The 19,748-nt window shown below is 42.1% G+C and overlaps 1 protein-coding gene across 3 annotated transcripts in view; it reads left to right on the top strand.

Annotated features, from left to right (window-relative positions):
- The first annotated feature begins 12,734 nt into the window (after nt 1–12,734).
- Nucleotides 12,735–19,748, top strand: part of unc79 (unc-79 homolog, NALCN channel complex subunit) — a 159,862-nt gene continuing 152,848 nt past the window's right edge. For 2 of the 3 annotated variants that reach the window (XM_078406800.1, XM_078406802.1), the window contains exon 1: nt 12,735–12,819. In XM_078406800.1, coding sequence (XP_078262926.1) covers nt 12,798–12,819 — 22 coding nt within the window. In that variant the 5' untranslated portion in view covers nt 12,735–12,797. The remainder of the gene's footprint in view (nt 12,820–19,748) is intronic. The other variant, XM_078406803.1, reaches the window with a different exon arrangement.

Here is a 19,748-nt window from a genome sequence, read left to right on the forward strand (position 1 = left end):
TTCAGAGCTTATTTGAGGCTGTAGTGTTTAATAGCCTGATGGCTGTAGGGAAGATGTTCCTGAACCTGGACGTTACAGTTTTAAGGCTCCTGTACCTTCTTCCAGATGGCAGGGGTGAAAATGCATGTGTGGCCAGGATGGTGTGGGTCTCTGATGATGCTGGCTGCCTTTTTGAGGCAGCGACTCCAATAAATCCCTTCGATGGTGGGGAGGTCGGAGCCGGTGATGGACTGGGCAGTGTTCAAAACGTTTTGCAGTCTTTTCCGCTCCTGGGTGTTCAAGTTGCCGAACCAGGCTATGATGCAACCAGTCAATATGCTCTCTACTGTACACCTATAGAAGTTCAAGCGAATCCTCTCTGACATACCGAATCTCCGTAATCTTCTCAGGAAGTAGAGGCGTTGATGTGCTTTATTTATAATTGCATCAGTGTGCTGGGTCCAGGAAAGATCTTTGGAAATATGCACGCCCAGGAATTTAAGGTTTTTGACTCTCTCCGCCATCGTCCCGTTGATATAAACAGGATTGTGGGTCCTCATCCTTCCTCTTCCAAAGTCCACAATCAGTTCATTGGTTTTACTGAAAATGAGAGCCAGGTTGTTGTGCTGGCACCATTTGGTCAATACTCTGACTCATCACCATCTGTAATTCATCCAACAACGGTGGTGTCGTCGGCGAACTTGAAGATGTAGTTCGCACTGTGTCCGGCTACACAGTCATGAGTATAGAGTGAGTAGAGTAAATAAATAGAGTGAGTAGAGTAGAGAATAGAATAAACTGTGTTGTGTAGGTGAATGGTAGGAATGGCCGTTCGATGGTCAGCACAGATTCAGTGGGCCAAAGGAGCATGTTTCTACACTGAACAATTATGACAACCCAACTTCAATGACATTTAATTAATGAGATTTAAAACTGAAAACTTTCCCACTAATTTCCTGGGAACATGGTATCAACTTGGTTGATTCGTAAGATTATGTTACTGTGGTGTTGAATTTGTTAATTGTATGCTGTCCCCTTGGTAATGACATAGTGATACCACTATGTAAAGAATGTGCTCAACTTCATTACCAACCAGTCAGAAAAGGCCTTATGATCTACAACCCCTTCAGTGGCGTCTGGACAAGGATGTGGGTGCAGAAAAGTGACACATAGTTAGGATAACAGGGCTCCTTTTTCATGTATTGCTACATATGTTTATGGCATGTTTAAGAGTCTATCGTCAGGATCCACAGGTATTGCACATTCCCTCTTCTCAATGCTACCGGCAGGCAGCAGGTAGAGAAGCCTGAATTACCACAGCTACTTTACCACAGCTATCAGGTTCCTGCAGGCCTGCACAACTATATTTCCACCTCAGGAACAGATCCCTGCAGAACACCTCTTGCACTATGATGGACTTGTTTCTATTTTGCTTTTGCACTAATACAGGCTCTCCCCGACATACAGGGTTACATCCTACGGACCCTTGAGTAAGTCAGATATTATGTAAGTTGCATAACTAATTGATGTATAATTATGTTCTGTGTGTTGTCTTGAGTGCACATGCCTGTGATCCTGTTACAAGCAACCTTTTCATTGTACCTATACCCCACAGTACTTGCGCATATGAAAATAAACTCAACTTGATTTTGCCTTCTTGGCCAGGTTGAGAAGTGGACCTAGATGGAGGTCCTCTATGCTTCCAGCGACCAAAGAGCTGGAAGTGGACTTCATGTACAGCCAAAAATGAAGGACAACCCCCTTGAAGTCGTAGAAGAGATTTGCAACTAGATATCCAAATGCAAAGCTGACTCCTAGTTGCTGCAATTGTTATAGCTTCTCAGAGTCAAGTCAGGAGCGTTTATGTGTCATATCTCGTGATAATGGAACAATGAAATTCTTATTTGCAGTAGCACAGCAAGCCTGTAAAAACAATACTCAGGTAACATAATCAACAACAAAAAGTCAACAAATAAGCCCAATACGAGTGCAAAAAAAGTTCAAAGCCCCTCCATGAGACCATGAGTTTATTTAATGAAAAGCTATTGCACACAACATCTTCATGCAGCAGCCTTTATTATAAATTATAAATCATTCAGAGATGGTCTTGAAATTGTGTTGTATGGAATATGCCGTGCTGGTTACTTGTGTGACAAAGACTACCACTCTACTGCAGCTACCCATGCAAATTGCTACCTGTGGAATTCCAACTGGAATTAAACTTCTGACTCCACATCATTGAGATTGTGTTAATGTAAGTGGAAAATAAACATTGGGCCTCAATGTGCAGGCAGCATGTGAAAATTGCAATAGCAACAGAATGTTGGAAATGTACAGTAAGTAGCTGGTCAGTCAGTATGTTGCAGAAAAAACTAAAGTTATAGTTCTAGTCATCAGAAATTTGCAATTAATCTGTAATACGTACTTAGTGATTGGTCTGGTTAAATTGCTCTTGTTTTGATTAATCTGAGAGAGGAATAGCAACATTTAAGTTGCAGTGAAAGAATGATTGTAATCAGGAAGGATTTGAACACCATTCGAATAATTGGGGGAGAGGTGAATAGGAAGTCTTTACAGGCATGGTATTATGCAAAACGGTTTGAGATAATACGAAATTTACTCAAAATGGATTATGGCTTAAGTTTATTATTGTGACATGTAGAGAGGTACAATGAAAAGCTTTGTTTTGCACCTTGTCCGATCACACTATACATAAATACAATCGTCAAACTCAAGTAAAATAGATAGAGCAAAGGGGAAGATACAGAGTGCGGAATACAGTTCTCAGCACTGTAACGCACCAGTTCCATAGACCAATGTCCGCAATGGGGTAGAGGTTTAACCGGACCGTAGTTTATGGAACGACTGTACAGAAGCCTGATAACAGAGAGGAAGCTATTCCTGAGTCTGGTGGTGAACTATTGCAAGCTTTGCACCTTCCACCAGACAGAAGCATGGAGAAGAAGGAATGACTGGACTGGGAAAAGTCTTTGATTTTGTTGGCTGCTTTTCTGAGGCAGCATTAAGTGTAAATGGGGTCAATGGTGGGAAGTCTGGCCTATGTGATAGACTGGGCTACATCCACAACTATGCAATTTCTTGTGGTCCAGGCCAGAGCTGTTTCTAAAGCGAGCTGTGATCCAACCGGACAGCATGCTTTCTATGTTGCATCTGCAGATGTTTGTGCAGTAAACCTTTATTTTAATGGATCACAAAATGCTGGAGTAACTCAGCGGGTCAGGCAGCATCTCTGGAGAGGTCTGGAGAGAAGGAATGGGTGACGTTTCGGGTCGCGATCCTTCTTCAGACTGATGTCAGGGGGGACGACAAAGAAAGGATATAGGTGGAGACGGGAAGACAGTGGGAGAACTGGGAAGGGGGAGGGGGGAAGAGAGGGACAGAGGAGCTATCTAAAGTTCGAGAAGTCAATGTGTTCTCTTTATAATGAATTTCGATTATAGCTGAAAGACATTGTCTCGCACCCCCTCCCTTCACTTTATCAACTTGGCCTGTTCCCCCCTCCACCGCTGGCTCCTTCTCCACCAAAGTCGCTGACATGCTCCACCTTGGACGATGTCGGCGACTGCAGAGGAAGGAGAGGAGAGGGAGCCCCATGGTATCCAATTGCGTCCTGTCGGTATCCCGAAGAAAGCGTTGTCCCCAGGAGCTGCAATAACAGCTGTGTCGATAGATATGTGCGGCAGTTAGTGAAAAACGGCTTGCTGGTGCCAGACCAGCGGCATCGGCACCTAGTTTTAAGATTAAATGACATAAAGTGCCTGAGTAACTCAACAGACTGAATCAGTCTGACAAAGGGCCCTGACCTGACCCAAAACGTCACCTATCCACGTTCTCCAGTGATGTTCCCCGACCTGCTGAGTTACTCCAGCACTTCGTGTCATTTTTTTGCGTACCAACCAGCATCTGCAGTTTTTTGTTTCAACTACATACAATGATAATAGTCCCTTACTCGGTTATAGTGGAGAAATGGCCACAACAGACACCAGTTCGCGACCCCCCCCCCCAACCGCCATCACCTTTTACGGTCCATTATAATGAGGGTTTGCTCTAAAATTCATTGGAGACATGCCAGATTTCCTCAGTCCTAAGGAAGTTGGTTGTCGCATCAGCGTGGTTGGTCCACGACAGATCATTGGTTATGTTAGCACAAAGGAACTTAAAGCTCTCAACCATTTCCACTTCGGTAGCGTTGATGTTGATTGGGGTATGTACTCCACTACGCTTCCTGAAGTCAATAACTAGCTGTCTTGCTGACAATGAGGGAGAGGTTACTGTCCTGACACCGATCTCTATCTCCTTCCTGTACTCTGTCTCTTCATTGTTTGTGATCCAGCCCACCACAATGGTGTTGTTTATAAACTTACGAACAACATCACACTGGTGTCGAGAATTATTGTCGAGGGGAAGGGGAGGGGGAGGAGATGGGAGAAGATGGGAGAAGGAGATGGTGCTGCACCAATGCAGGAGAGGTTTGGGTCCAACGGGTCCACCTGGTCTAGTACTTTTATCAACTTTATTAGGTCACTGCTCAGCCTCTGATGCTCCAGCAAAAGCAATCCAAGTTTGTCATTCTTTCATTCATTCATTCAACCTCTCTTTATAAGACACCTCACAGTTGTCTGCCATTTCTCCGCTTAAATTTCCAACTGTTCCATATAATTATGTAATCATTATTAATGTCTAATGATAATTATTTCTTCGAGCATTAAATGAGTTCAAAGTTTATAAAATTGCCAACTTGACCCAAGGACTTGAAGGAAGCTGCAGTTGCAAATGGCGAGGTAGAGTTTTTCAAGATTAGTTCGAGTACCTTTGAATGTTAAGTATACAGTATTTTTTAAACAGTAGGGGAAAACATCGAAAACTGGAAAAAGGAAGAGCGTGAGCCAATCTTCTGGAAAGCGAGAAGGACGGTGAGCGTGGGTTGAGCTAAACCTTTCCTGGCTTCAATGTTTCTGGAATCAAGCAGGACCTGATACTTCTTGGTTGTCAGCGTTGTCACGTCAGCACAACGCAAGCCTAAAACTCCTCTAGAACAGTGGGAGAAAAGAACTTGTAGAATATCTGATAATTCGTCGAGAAATTAGTGTGTGAACGAGGGTAGATTGTCAAATCCGACGAGGCGGAGGCATAAAAGGGTATCATTTTGACGAAAGCGATGATTGGGACTTTACCTAACGAGTTTCAAGTTTATTCTCAGCCCTGAAGTTGGAGCATAAGGCAAAACATTGCATCCCACACTGCAAAGATTCCCGATGCTTTGGGGTTTTCTGTCAATGGTGAAAATATATATATTTTGAAGCCCTCTATAAAATTTGAACAATTAATTGTTCGTAATTGGACTTCATAGATTCGAATAATAACTGATTAGAGTGAGTGCAAGTAATTTCACTTCTGCTCTCGGTTGCAATGTTAAATGGTCTTTCATCTGGACCGATGTGTCAACAGCTGGATGGATGTCACTGGTCCGTCCCTCTGGGACTGACTGCCAAATCAAATAGCACTGGTCGGCTTGGCACTGACCGTGAGAAACCCGAGTTGGAGTTTGAACCGGGGAGCGTACAGACAAAAGCAAAGAACATGTCGGGCGTTCTCGGTGGGGTGCTCGGTGGGGTGCTCGGTCGCCGCTTGGCCAGGAAACAGTCTTTAATGCAGAAGGCGAATATCTACGGAAAACCGCCGAAAGAGACAATCGGCCCTTTGGTAAGTTAGTTTCCATGGCATCGTCGTGTCTTTCCCCAGTGAGTGCAACCTGGCGACTGTCACGTACACTCACTCTCACCACTTGTTGGAAAAACCGGGAGTGGAAATCTGTCTTTTTAAAAATTGACTTAATTTCCAAAATCACTCCAACTTCTCGTAAACGTGATCTTATAAAGTTTTATTTCACCGAATGGAAGTTTAGAGTTTTGCATTTGTTATTCCAATACATTTACTTTGAAATCCACGCTGGCTTTTTAACGTGTGTTTCTGGAATACGATTGTTCCTGTCTTAGTCCGTCATTTAGATAGATTTTCTAAACTGCTTTTTATCTAATTTAATCTCCTTGTTTATAAAAGGCTGATTACCAACGTTGTTATCCCCACTCTGTGTAACTTTAGCATTTGCCAGTGTTGTTTCCCCCCCCCCCCCCCCCCCCATTGCACAGATTTACGGATTTGAAAAACGCCAATATAGTGTGTATCTTTAAATTGTATTTGTGTGGGTTTTTTTTTGCAGGCGACCGTTTTCTGCTTATCCGTTTTCGCAACGAGCCTTCTTGGACCAGCGGGCTGGATTCTGCATCATCTGCCGGAATATCGCAAAAGTGATAAGAAAGCACAATGAAGCCCTGTGATCGAGGTTCAAATGCATTCAGACCCCTCGGTTATTTTTAGAATCTGAAGCTGGAAGGACACTGATGTAGTGTAAAAAAACAATGATGTAGTGTAAATCTCAATTATCTCCTGCGCCTTGCAATTTGAGCGAGGTGTCTTCCTTTAGTTTTTTTTTTGCGGTTTCTGTATGTTAAATAAAACCTCGCCAAGAGTTATTGCAACAATTTGTTAGTCCTTGTTTATCTAAACATTTTATTTTGAATGCACGCGCACAAGAGAAGGCCGTTTGGCATTACGAACCTATTCCATCACCCAACTGAATCAAGGTTGATCCACACCTTAACTCGATATATCACTTTGGAATTGTTATCCCAAACCTCCATCCTCGCAAAATCTATCATTGTCAGTTTTTAAATTGGGATCATGTGGGGAGGGGCAGCTGATGGCGAAGAGTTACTGATTGTCACTGGGTTTTGTGTAAACAAGTTTTTTTTCCTGACATCATCCTTGCATGTCCTTGCTTAAGGATAGCGGAGTGAGGGGGTATGGGGAGAAGGCAGGAACGGGGTACTGATTGAGAGTGATCAGCCATGATCACATTGAATGGCGGTGCTGGCTCGAAGGGCTGAATGGCCTACTGCTGCACCTATTGTCTATTGTCTATTGCTCCAATTATGAGATGTTTTTGACTTCACCGTCAGAGAAAAGAGTTTCTCCATATTTATCCTCTTAGATTCTTTAACTATTGGAAACACGTCAAGTCAAATATCTAAGGCAGTAAACGCAAGCCTCAATGTAGCAATCCTTCCTTGGTATTCAAACATTGTTAATTCAGGTGTATTTTAGTGAATCTGATCTACACCCTGGTCAAGGCCGATATTTCTTCCAGGGGCATAATAAGAATCATCAGGGTGACTCAAAAGTTACTCTTCCATTTTTAATAAATTGCATTAGAAATATTTCATCTTACATTCATATTAACCAGTCTGCGGACTAAAGAATTAAAACATCCCAGAAAAGGATTTTCTTTAATAGAACAAAAGGATAAACCACTATGTGTGGAGTTTGCCTGTCTTCCCTGTGACCATGTGGGTGTCCTCCAGGTGCTCTGGTTTCCTTCCCACTTCACAATGACTTGTAGGTTTTCATGCTATACCTCTGAAATAAACACCAAATAAAATTGATAACTAAAAAATAAATTAGGGAAAACATAGAAACAGAAACATAGAAAATAGGTGCAGGAGGAGCCCATTTGGCCCTTCGAGCCAGCACCGCCATTCATTGTGATCATGGCTGATCATCCACAATCAGTAACCCGTGCCTGCCTTCTCCCCATATCCCTTGATTCCACTGGCCCTTAGAGCTCTATCTAACTCTCTTTTAAATCCATCCAGTGAATTGGCCTCCACTGCCTTCTGTGGCTGAGAATTCCACAAATTCACAACTCTCTGGGTGAAAATGTTCCTTCTCACCTCAGTTTTAAATGGTCTCCTCTAAGAATAGACTGTGTCCCCTGGTTCTGGACTCCCCCAACATTGGGAACATTTCTTTCTGCAACTAGATTGTCCAGTCCTTTTATAATTTTATACAATCAGCATCTGAAAGCTGGGTCGAAACTTTAAGCACAATTTCCATTGTTGATTCTTATCCATGTTCATTTTTAGTTTAGTTTTTACTTCATTGTTTTGTATAAAATTTGCAGAGATTATTCCCCAAAACTGCAAGAAATTAGGAATATCTAACAGCTAGTAGCTGAAGAAGGGGCCTCGACCCGAAATGTCACTCATTCCTTCTCTCCAGAGATACTGCCTGTCTCGCTGAGTTACTCCACCATTTTATGTCTATCTTCGGTGTAAACTAGCAGGAGGCCATCTTGTTGGACAAACTTTAGATCCTGAAGAGCCATATTTTTTATATTTCACAACTAAATAGTATTTCTAAATATTTTATTTATTAGATTTTAGGATGTTTTCATTGCAAATTTATCTCATGCAACACAAAGGATCACATATGGCCTTGACTTATCATCATTCATGTTGCAGTCAATGAGTAGGATATTAGAGCTTGCCTTGCAGATTATCATTAAACTTGGCACGAAGGCTTGGGTACATCATGTACTGCGGAAAAATGTATAAGATTATAATTCATTGATCTGTATATATGTAGGCTACTTGGAACATTAAAAAAGTTATCTATTATAGTCAGTAAATTTGTAAAGGCTTTCACCAATTTAATTAGTAATATAAATACTATTTGAAGGCATAAATACAGATGCACAAAAATAAAGTATACAGATTCCTTGCTTTTAACATGAAAAACGGTACACAAAAGCAAGGAAGACATGGTAAATAATTATAATTCACTACTGAGATTGAGCAATGGACAATCTATATTAATTCCTGGAAATAATCTGTATCCCCCACCGCTCCCCTCCCCTCCCCCAAGGTGTCCCCCAAGGCTCAGTCCTTGGCCCCCTCCTCTTCATCCTCTACCTGTTCCCCCTTGGTCAATTAATCCGCCGTCATGGTCTCAACTTCCACTGCTTCGCCAATGATATCCAGCTCCTCATCTCCACCAAGTCAATCTCCACCACCACACACTCTACACTGACAAACTGCATCACTGAAATAAAATCTTGGCTTCAATCAAATTTCCTCAAACTCAACTGCAACAAATCTGAAATCATCATCATTGGTCCAAAAACGCTCACCAAATCCACCCAAAACTTCATCCTCAATATTGATGGTCTCCCAGTATCCACCTCTCCTCACATCCGGAATCTTGGAATCATCTTTGATCAAACCCTCTCCTTCGACAAACACATCAAACACATCACAAAGACAGCCTTCTTCCACCTCAAAAACATTGCCCGTCTCCGTCCATGCCTCTCCTCCACAGCTGCAGAAACCCTCATCCACGCCTTCATCACCTCCCGTCTGGACTGCTGCAACAGCCTCCTCTATGGCGCACCCTCAAAAATCATCAGTAAACTTCAATACATTCAAAACTCCGCTGCCCGTCTACTCACCCACACCCCGATCCGTGACCATATCACCCCCGTCCTTTACAAACTCCACTGGCTCCCCATCCCCCAGAGAATCCAGTACAAAATCCTCCTCATGACCTACAAAGCCCTCCATAACCTGGCCCCATCATACCTGACCGACCTCCTCCACAGGCACACTCCCACCTGCACCCTCCGCTCTGCTGCTGCCAATCTCCTATCCCCCCACATCCGGACCAAACTCAGATCCTGGGGGGACAGGGCTTTCTCCATCGCTGCTCCCACCCTATGGAACTCACTACCCCAAACCGTCAGAGACTCCTCCACACTCACCACATTCAAAACATCACTGAAGTCTCACCTGTTCAGTACTGCCTTCAACCACTGAAGGTCACCTCACCTTCTGTCTCCTTTCTCTGTTCGTTTACTTATTTATCTATTTATTCACTTCCCTATGTTCTCTAAATCCCTGTAAAGCGTCTTTGAGTATATGAAAAGCGCTATATAAATGTAATGCATTATTATTATTATTATTATTATAATATACTGCATCGTCAAGTCAGAACAAAGATTATAAAGTTACTACATTGTATCAATGTTAATTTTTACCAATAGGAGTAATCCTGTACTGCTACATTTTTAACCAGTTAATTTTTCATGAGTGCTTTCTTGAACAAACATACTTTTTCTATGACATGAGTATCATAATATATACAGACACATATGAAATAGTTACCAGGAAATTCAAATATGATTCCAATTGATATATTCATAATGTAGTTTAAACTACATTCAAGTTGTAGCTGTACAATTTACATTATATATACAGGGCATTCATTTTACAATATTATAGGAAATAATACCAAGACATCTTTGCAAGATGTCATTTTACAATAATTGAGTTCAGTCACAGGTAGTATATCTTTTACTCTTCCCCAGCTTCTTTAAAATGATCTTATGCCTTATTGTGAGTAAAAAATTCAATGCACCATTACATCTATTTCCCTTAGCTCTGGGGTTTTATGTTAATTTATATAAACTCAGCAGGTATTTCAGACAACAGGGGCACTACAAAAAATGTATTTATAAATCTGAAAGAGGTGCATACATAGCTGCCAGACATTTAGATGAATCTATTTGAAGATTAAAATTACACAAGGCTACTTTGTTTGACAAAATTGGGAACCTTGGAGTTACTGATATCGAGAGGTGTTTGCACAGCTAATATTATGCAGTAGCTGCAACTTATAACACTGAACATAAAATAGATTTTTAATTAAAACCTTCCCTGTCAGTGACCCCACACCAGTGATCCACAAAGGATTTGCGAGAATGACTTAGAATGTCATTACTTCATGCTACATATTTACTTTTAACTCACAATACAATAACAGAGAAGTCAGTCAGACATTTATGTCGGACATTTCCCTTGTCTAGGAGGAACAGTACATTCCAGGTAATGTGCTAATTAAAATGTATATAATAATTATAAACCTGAATCCTTATCTCCGTGTCTCCCTCTCCCCTGACTCTCAGTCTGAAGAAGGGTCTTGACCCGAAACTTCACCCATTCCTTCTATCCAGAGATGCTGCGTGTCCCGCTCCAGTATTTTGTGTCTTTAAAATAAAACATCTACATTTTATGTACAGTACATTGTTCAGTTTAATAGATTCATTTACAAAAAAATGTTTATTAACATACTTTTAAATAAAACACCCACAAATGCATACCCTTCTAAATGGGTTTAATTAACTTTTGGAATAAAATTAATGAACGCTGTCCACGAAGATAGGCACAAGAAATCATTGCCCACAATCTTATACGTGCTGTGCAGCTGCCGAGAGAATTTGTTTAATATAATTTCTATTGAAAGCATTTGTTGTACTGACTACTTGTAATATTTTCCGTTCAATGTTTTCATTTATTGCAATCTATTTTTTCATAATCTTCAGTATTTATATTACAAGCATTTTAGTTGTACTAAAACTAACTTGCATTTGCAATTTATTTTTTTGATTAAAAAAAAATTAAAGTTGTGTTCAAGAGCTGCATAAACAATATGGAGCACAATTACTTCCAAAGTCCATTTCAATGTGTATTGAAATAATATTTAATATTATAATAATATATTAATTAACATGTATGTAATTATAATTGCAACTAAACTAAAGTGATATGTATTGTATTGTATTCTACACTTATTGACTTCTTTATACTTCGCGAACATTATGTTATTCTCAATATGTTTGTTTACATTGTTTATTATGTTACAAATTTTGTAAAATGAAGATCCTACACATTGAATGATTATCATCTTGTTAGATATATGTTGATGAGGCTTCCAGTCGGGACCCTTCTTCAAAGATGCTTTGTGCAGATTACCCTGATCTAGAGTATTGGCTATCCCGAGGAGACGAAAGACATCATTAACATTCATGTGTAGGAAAGAAGGGGCTCGACCCGAAACGTCACCCATTCCTTCCCCCCCCCCCCAGAGATGCTGCCTGTCCCGTTGAGTTACTCCAGCATTTTGTGTCTATCTTCGACTGAAACTCATGTTCCTTGTTTTCTGAACGCGCAATTACTCTTCCTAGAAAGATCCAAAGGTCAGTCTGAATGAAAATTTATTATGACTATTCCGTACCTATGGAGTACAATCCCTTATAAACTCACACCCGTAGTGGAAACCGACTCACATTAGTCCAACTGAAGCCACGTGTAAATCTAAGTAACGTGTGAGATGATTGCAGTTTGGTTTAATTTCTGCAGTTGGTCTCTGCAGGTTGCGGAGTGGGGTGAGTGCAGGGCATGGGGGAGGCATCTCCAGACATTTCATTCTGAAAGAAGGGTCTCGACCCGAAACGTCACCCATTCCTTCTCTCCAGAGATGCTGCCTGACCCGCTGAGTTACTCCAGCTTTTTGTGTCCATCTTCGGTTGATACCAGCATTTGCAGTTCCTTCCTGCACATTTCAATGGACAAGGTGCAGGAGGAGGCCATTCGGCCCTTCGAGCCAGCACCGCCATTCAATGTGATCATGGCTGATCATTCTCAATCAGTACCCCATTCCTGCCTTCTCCCCTGACTCCACTATCCTTAAGAGCTCTATCCAGCTCTCTCTTGAATGCATTCAGAGAATGCAGTTTAAAAAAAAAACTGTTTATTTTTTCACATTTGATCAACAAAGATGATCGCAGAGAACCAAATTAATGATACGAGTAAGGAGTGAACTATTTATTAAGATCGCAGGTCGGGCTATTGCAATGTGTGTTAATAGTGGTCATTGGACGTTACTGTGGCAGTGGCAGCAGCAGCAACAGCAGCAATAGCAACAGCAACAGCAACAGCGTCCTGGTCCACAGGCGGAGCAGCCAAGCCCTGTATCCGCACATGCGCTGCCCGCCGCATCTCTGGAAGATGCCCGCTCTGTGTCGCATTTGATGCTGGTGCCAGGCGCCATTGAGAGAGGAAAAAATGTCCACCAAGGCCGAGCAATGTGAGTATAAGAGCTTGCACAGCAACAGCAGAACAACACTGTGTGTAGCAAAGAACTGCAGGTGCCGGTTTAAACCAAAGATCGGCACAAAATGCTGGAGTAACTCAGAGGGGTCAGACAGCCTCGGTGGAGGAAATGAATAGGGTGACTTTTCGGGTCGAGACCCTTGGAAGGGTCTCAGCTTTTGGTGTCTAACAGCAGAACACTTGTAGGCGGGTGAGGGACTTCACGGTAGAATTGTGCTGCATAATCTGCCATCCCACTAAACCCAATGGCTCCTGCCCATATATAAACCTTGCATCTTATTTGAACAACACGCCAGGAATTTAAACAAGCAAAGGAAAATAATATTGAATGTATTATTATTAATAAATGTTAAATAACATTGAATATAGCACTTGATCTTGAAAGCGGAGGAAGAATTAGGATGACAACCTTAAATATTCTCATCCTCAGCTGTTCTGGAACAGATTTGATTGCCAAGGTCAGCGATCCTCAATAGTGAGGTGTAAAGAAGTGATCAGCATTAAGGTGCATGACTGCAAAAGTCTCCAGCAAACTGTTTAATTTTCACATTTGATCAGCAAAGGTGATCACCGAGAATCAAATTAATGACGGAGAAAGAAATAAACTAATTCTTTAAATTGTCTAAATTGCCTATCATAATGTGTGTTAACGCTAGTTATTTAACATTCACACAAATGGCTCTCTTTTTGAGAATCCTGTTTTTGGATTAACCTGTTGCTATGGTACTATTTGAAATTAATTTTGAAACTCTATTAGAGTCATAGAGTGATACAGCGTGGAAACAGGCCCTTCGGCCCAACTTGCCCACACCGTCCAACATGTCCCAGCTACACTAGTCCCACCTGCCAGCATTTGGTCCATATCCCTCCAAACCTGTCCTATCCATGTACCTGTCTAACTGCTTCTTAAATGTTGGGATAGTCCCTGCCTCAACTACCTCCTCTGGCAGCTTGTTCCATACACCCACCACCCTTTGTGTGAAAAAGTGACCCCTCAGATTCCTATTAAATCTTTTCCCCTTCAACTTAAACGTATGTCCTCTCGGATCATTCACCTACTCAGATCATCACTGCAGTGATCATCAACAATTGTAGTCAGAAGATGCACCTGATATGCAGGGAATGGAGGGACATGGATCACTTTCAGGTGGATGAGATTAGTTTAACTTGGCATCGTGAAGCTGTGCTGTCCTGTTCTATGTTCCAATATTTGATTTTTAAAAGCTACTAGACGACCCTTGGTTGGGTCCAAACCTCTTGTAAACCTCTCGGCAACCCTCACCCAACTGATGACCCATGGACCTGTTGCCAGCCGGGAATATATAGATTGGGAGAACTAAAACAATGTTTTGACTATTATAAATTACATTCCTTTGTGCTTTTGTGAAAGTCGATATTAAAAAAATCAGATAGTCCTTGTATAATGTGACAGAAAACTCTAGTGAAGCAAACAGCACAATTAGGTGCCAAGCTCACAGGTGTTTTATTGTTAATTCTTAATTGTTTACTATATGTGGTGCTGGCTCGAAGGGCTGAATGGCCTCCTCCTGCACCTATTTTCTATGTTTCTATGTTCGTGTTGTTACTTGCGAGCGGAGCACCAAGGCCCATTCCTTGTATGTGTACATACTTGGCCAATAAATGTATTCACTCATTCATGATCAGTGACGCTGAAAGAATCATGTCGCTGACAATGGTTTGACATGTTTTGCACAATGGCAGTTGTTAATTTTCAAATAAAATAAAATAAACAAAAATTAGTAAATTTTCCAGCCAAAAGATATCTAACATTGCTTTGTTGCTTTATTCTTTAGGATATCTTGAGAAGGGGGTATCTTTTTCACAAACACATAATTGATAACAGATGATCTTGGTATCTTGTTCGGCATAGACGTTGTGGGCCAAAGGCCCTGTTCTTGTGTGATACTGTTTGATGTAATTTATAAAGATGTTTAAGAAATATCCTTCCAAGGATGCAGGCTGACATTTGGTGTTCAACCTCAGAAGACCCGGAGATAGTTGTGCTGGAAGTTTATATAGAAACAGGAAAAACAGAAAATACTTAGCCGATCTGTTTCATCTGTGGAGAAGGAGATAGTTAACTTTTCAGATTAGCTGAGAGTGGGGTTATAGATTTGTTAATTGTAGCTGATCTGCTTGGAAATAGAGGAAGATCAATGAGGTCGAAGTGGTGAGAAATCATCCCATCCCTCATCTAAAAAAAATGCAGAAATTGTGATACTAAATAATGCAGTTGCTGAAAATCTGAAATAAAAGAGACTGTTGAAAATACAGCTCTATGGAGAGAGTGGAATTATGCTACAGGTTGATGACTTTTCTTCAGAACTGGTCAATTCTGGCTCATTATGCAGAAAGGAACTGCCGATAGACACAAAAAGCTGGAGTAACTCAGCTGGACAGGCAGCATCTCCAGAGAGAAGGAATAGGTGAAGTTTCGGGTCCAGACCCTTGTTCAAACTGCAGATGCTGGTTTACTCCAATGTTGACACAAAAAGCTGGAGTAACTCAGCGGGTAAGGCAGCATTTCTGGAGAAAAGGAATAGGTGACAGTTTGGGTTGGAATCCTTCTTCAGAATGGATAAATCTATTATCAATATTGGTGAATTTTGAAGAAGGGTCTCGACCCGAAACGTCACCCATTCCTTTTCTCCAGAGATGCTGCCTGTCCCGTTGAGTTACTCCAACTTTTTGTGTCTATCTTCGATTTAAACCAGCATCTGCAGTTCCTTCTTACACATTTGATGATTTTTTTTGTTGAGTTCAGAGGTCTGTGATATGTGTCTGTGATGTGTTGAAGGTTTTTCGAGATGCAACTCCAAGAGCCTATATTGTACTTATTTGCCACAAAGTACATGGTCAAAGACAAAGATAAATTTATATTGACACGCTGGGGTTGAGATGATTCACCTCCAAAGACAACAGCCATGTTCCATTGTGCCAGCTATAATTTTAGCACTGGAGAATTTCTCCCTGATATCATATCATCATATCATATCATATATATACAGCCGGAAACAGGCCTTTTCGGCCCACCAAGTCCGTGCCGCCCAGCGATCCCCGTACATTAACACTATCCTACACCCATTAGGGACAATTTTTACATTTACCCAGCCAATTAACCTACATACCTGTGCGTCTTTGGAGTGTGGGAGGAAACCGAAGATCTCGGAGAAAACCCACGCAGGTCACGGGGAGAACGTACAAACTCCTTACAGTGCAGCACCCGTAGTCAGGATCGAACCTGAGTCTCCGGCACTGCATTCGCTGTAAAGCAGCAACTCTACCGCTGCGCTACCGTGCCGCCTTGGCTTCAGTTTTATTGAGGTTGCTTGTTATCACATTTTGCCAAATGCTGACTTGATCTGAAGAGCCATGAGGGGAACCTAAGTTGTTGATAGACACAAAAAGCTGGAGGCAGCATCTCTGGAGGGAAGGAATGGTTGACGTTTTGGGTCGAGACCCTTCTTCAGAAGGCTGGCTGAACAGCTTATTGGTTAATATCTTTCTGTTGAACACCTTGTATACAATAACAACCTACAGGTGTGTTCCTGATGCTTGGGACTAGGGAAATGAAGTGGGCATGTGCTGGTCGGGATTTATCTTGCTTTTTGGCAAAAGTAGGTAATTTTTGACATTCTTAGGTGATGCCAGTATTGGGGCAGAATAAATTGGCCAATGTCAGTTAAAAGCTGCCAGTAAGTCAAAGCCCCTAATTTCTGTACACTATTAAGATTATCATTCAGGAAACTTACCAAATCAGTGAATGTGATGGGACAGTCAATGACTGAGGAAATGTGATAATTGTGAAATTTCATAGGGACACATTGACATGGGAGTTTCAAACTAAAATACACATTCAGTAAACAAAAGTTGGATAGACAATAGACAATAGGTGCAGGATCAGGCCATTCGGCCCTTCAAGCCAGCACCACCATTCAATGTGATCATGGCTGATCATTCTCAATCAGTATCCTGTTCCTGCCTTCTCCCCATATTCCCTGACTCCGTTATATCATTAAGAGCTCTATCTAGCTCTCTCTTGAAAGCATTCAGAGAACTGGCCTCCACTGCCTTCTGAGGCAGAGAATTCCACAGATTTACAACTCTCTGACTGAAAAAGTTTTTCCTCATCTCTGTTCTAAATGGCCTACCCTTATTCTTAAACTGTGGCCCCTGGTTCTGGACTCCCCCAACATTGGGAACATGTTTCCTTCCTCTAACGTGTCCAACCCCTTAATAATCTTATATGTTTCAATAAGATCCCCTCTCATCCTTCTAAATTCCAGTGTATATAAGCCTAGTCGCTCCAGTCTTTCAACATACGACAGTCCCGCCATTCCAGGAAATTAACCTAGTAAACCTACGTTGCACGCCCTCAATAGCAAGAATATCCTTCCTCAAATTTGGAGACCAAAACTGCACACAGTACTCCAGGTGCGGTCTCACTAGGGCCCTGTACAACTGCAGAAGGACCTCTTTGCTCCTATACTCAACTCCTCTTGTTATGAAGGCCAACATTCCATTGGCTTTCTTCACTGCCTGCTGTATCTGCATGCTTCCTTTCAGTGACTGATGCACTAGGACACCCAGATCTCATTGTACGTTCCCTTTTCCTAACTTGACACCATTCAGATAATAATCTGCCTTCCTATTCTTACCACCAAAGTGGATAACCTCACACTTATCCACATTAAACTGCATCTGCCATGCATCCGCCCACTCACACAGCCTGTCCAAGTCACCCTGCAACCTCATAGTGTTAAAGTTCGATTCTAATAGACAGACAACAATACCATAAAGTGGTAAAACATTAGAGTCTTTATTACGCCAGCGGGAGTGGGAGAGCTGCAACTAGTATGCTTGCATACTAGCAGTCACTCGAAGACCCCACTCCCGTTCAGAGTGTTTCAGCAACCTTTTTATACACCAAATACAATGGGTTTTTAGAAATCATAACAGAACCAGACACCCCACACAGGTGGTCTTGCATAGAAACATAGAAAATAGGTGCAGGAGTAGGCCATTCGGCCCTTCGAGACTGCACCGCCATTCAATATGATCATGGCTGATCATCCAACTCAGTATCCCGTACCTGCCTTCTCTCCATACCCCCTGATCCCTTTAGCCACAAGGGCCACATCTAACTCAAGAGGATAGGAGTTCAATGAATCATCACCCACTATCACTGGCCATTGTCTGAGGTCATTAATTCAGTCTATTAACATAAACACAACTTCCTGGGGGCTTCCTTTGTATCCGTTTCCTGTCCTTTGTAAAATTACAACACCCCTTCTGCAATCTCAAGCCGGCATCTACACAGAGGTAGACTTACAGGCATCTGAGGTATGCATTCTAATTTAGTGACAGTTCATCTTCATGTAGCATTTGGTCACATACACCTTAAACCTTAAATCCCCTTTTCTCCTTTACAATAGCATCTTCCTCACAGTTCACACTGCCCCCCAGCTTTGTGCCATCTGCAAATTTGCCTCTCCCCTGTCCATTTTCCTAGTTACATCCTCAAAAAATTCCAGAAGGTTAGTCAAGCATGATTTCCCCTTCGTAAATCCATGCTGACTCGGAACAATCCTGTTACTGCTATCCAAATGCTCCGCAATTTTGTCTTTTATAATTCACTCCAGCATCTTCCCCACCACTGATGTCAGACTAACTGGTCTATAATTTCCTGTTTTCACTCTCCCTCCTTTCTTAAAAAGTGGGATAACATTAGCTAATCCACAGGAACTGATCCTGAATCTATAGAACATTGGAAAATGATCACCAATGTATCCATGATTTCTAGAGCCATCTCCTTAAGTACCCTGGGATGCAGACCATCAGGCCCTGGGGATTTATCAGCCTTCAGTCCCGTCAGTCTACCCAACACCATTTCCTGCCTAATGTGAATTTCCTTCAGTTTCTCCGTCACCCTAGGATCTCTGGCCACTAGAACATCTGGGAGATTGTTTGTATCTTCCTTAGTGAAGACAGATCCAAAGTACCGGTTCCACTCGTCTGCCATTTCCTTGTTCCCTGTAATAAATTCCCCTGCTTCTGTCTTCAAGGGACCCACATTTGCCTTAATTATTTTTTTCCTCTTCACATACCTAAAGAAGCTTTTACTATCCTCCTTTATATTATTGGCCAGCTTACCTTCGTACCTCATCTTTTCTCCCCGTATTGTGTGTGAGAGGGGAGGTGAATACCAAAGTTAAAGTGTTGTATTTAAATGCGCGAAGTATTTGCAATTTCTCCTGTATTCGCTTCCCCTTTAACTCCATCTTCATATTCCCAATTTGTCAACCCCTCCCCCCCACTACTTAGTTTAAACCAACACGTGTAGCACTAGCAAACCTGCCTGCCAGAATGTTGGTCCCCTGCTGTTTAGGTGTAACCCGTCCCTTTTGTACATGTCACCCCTACCCCAGAAGAGATCCCAGTGGTCTAGAAATCTAAATCCCTGCTCCCTGCACCAATCCCACAGCCATACATTCATATCCCCAATCTCTCTGTTCCTCCCCTCACCAGCACGAGGTACAGGCAGCAGTCCAGAGATAACCACCCTCGACGTCCTACTTCTCAGTCTTCTTCCCAACTCTCTAAACTCACGTTGCAGTATCTCCTTCCTCTTCCTCCCAACGTCGTTCATGCTCACGTGCACAACTACTTCCGGTTGGTCGCCTTCCCTCGCTAGGATGTTCTGAAGCCGGTCTGTGATGTCTTGAACCCTGGCACCAGGGAGGCAACAGACCATCATCAAGTCCCGCCTGCCGCCACAGAATCTACTGTCCGTACCTTGGATAATGGAGTCACCCACTACTATGGCTCTTCCCGATTTCGGTCTCCCTGGTCGGGTCTCCTTGCTTGTATTAGAGCCACCGA

This window comes from Rhinoraja longicauda, chromosome 10 (assembly GCF_053455715.1).
Source record: "Rhinoraja longicauda isolate Sanriku21f chromosome 10, sRhiLon1.1, whole genome shotgun sequence".
Taxonomy (NCBI): Eukaryota; Metazoa; Chordata; class Chondrichthyes; order Rajiformes; family Arhynchobatidae; genus Rhinoraja; species Rhinoraja longicauda.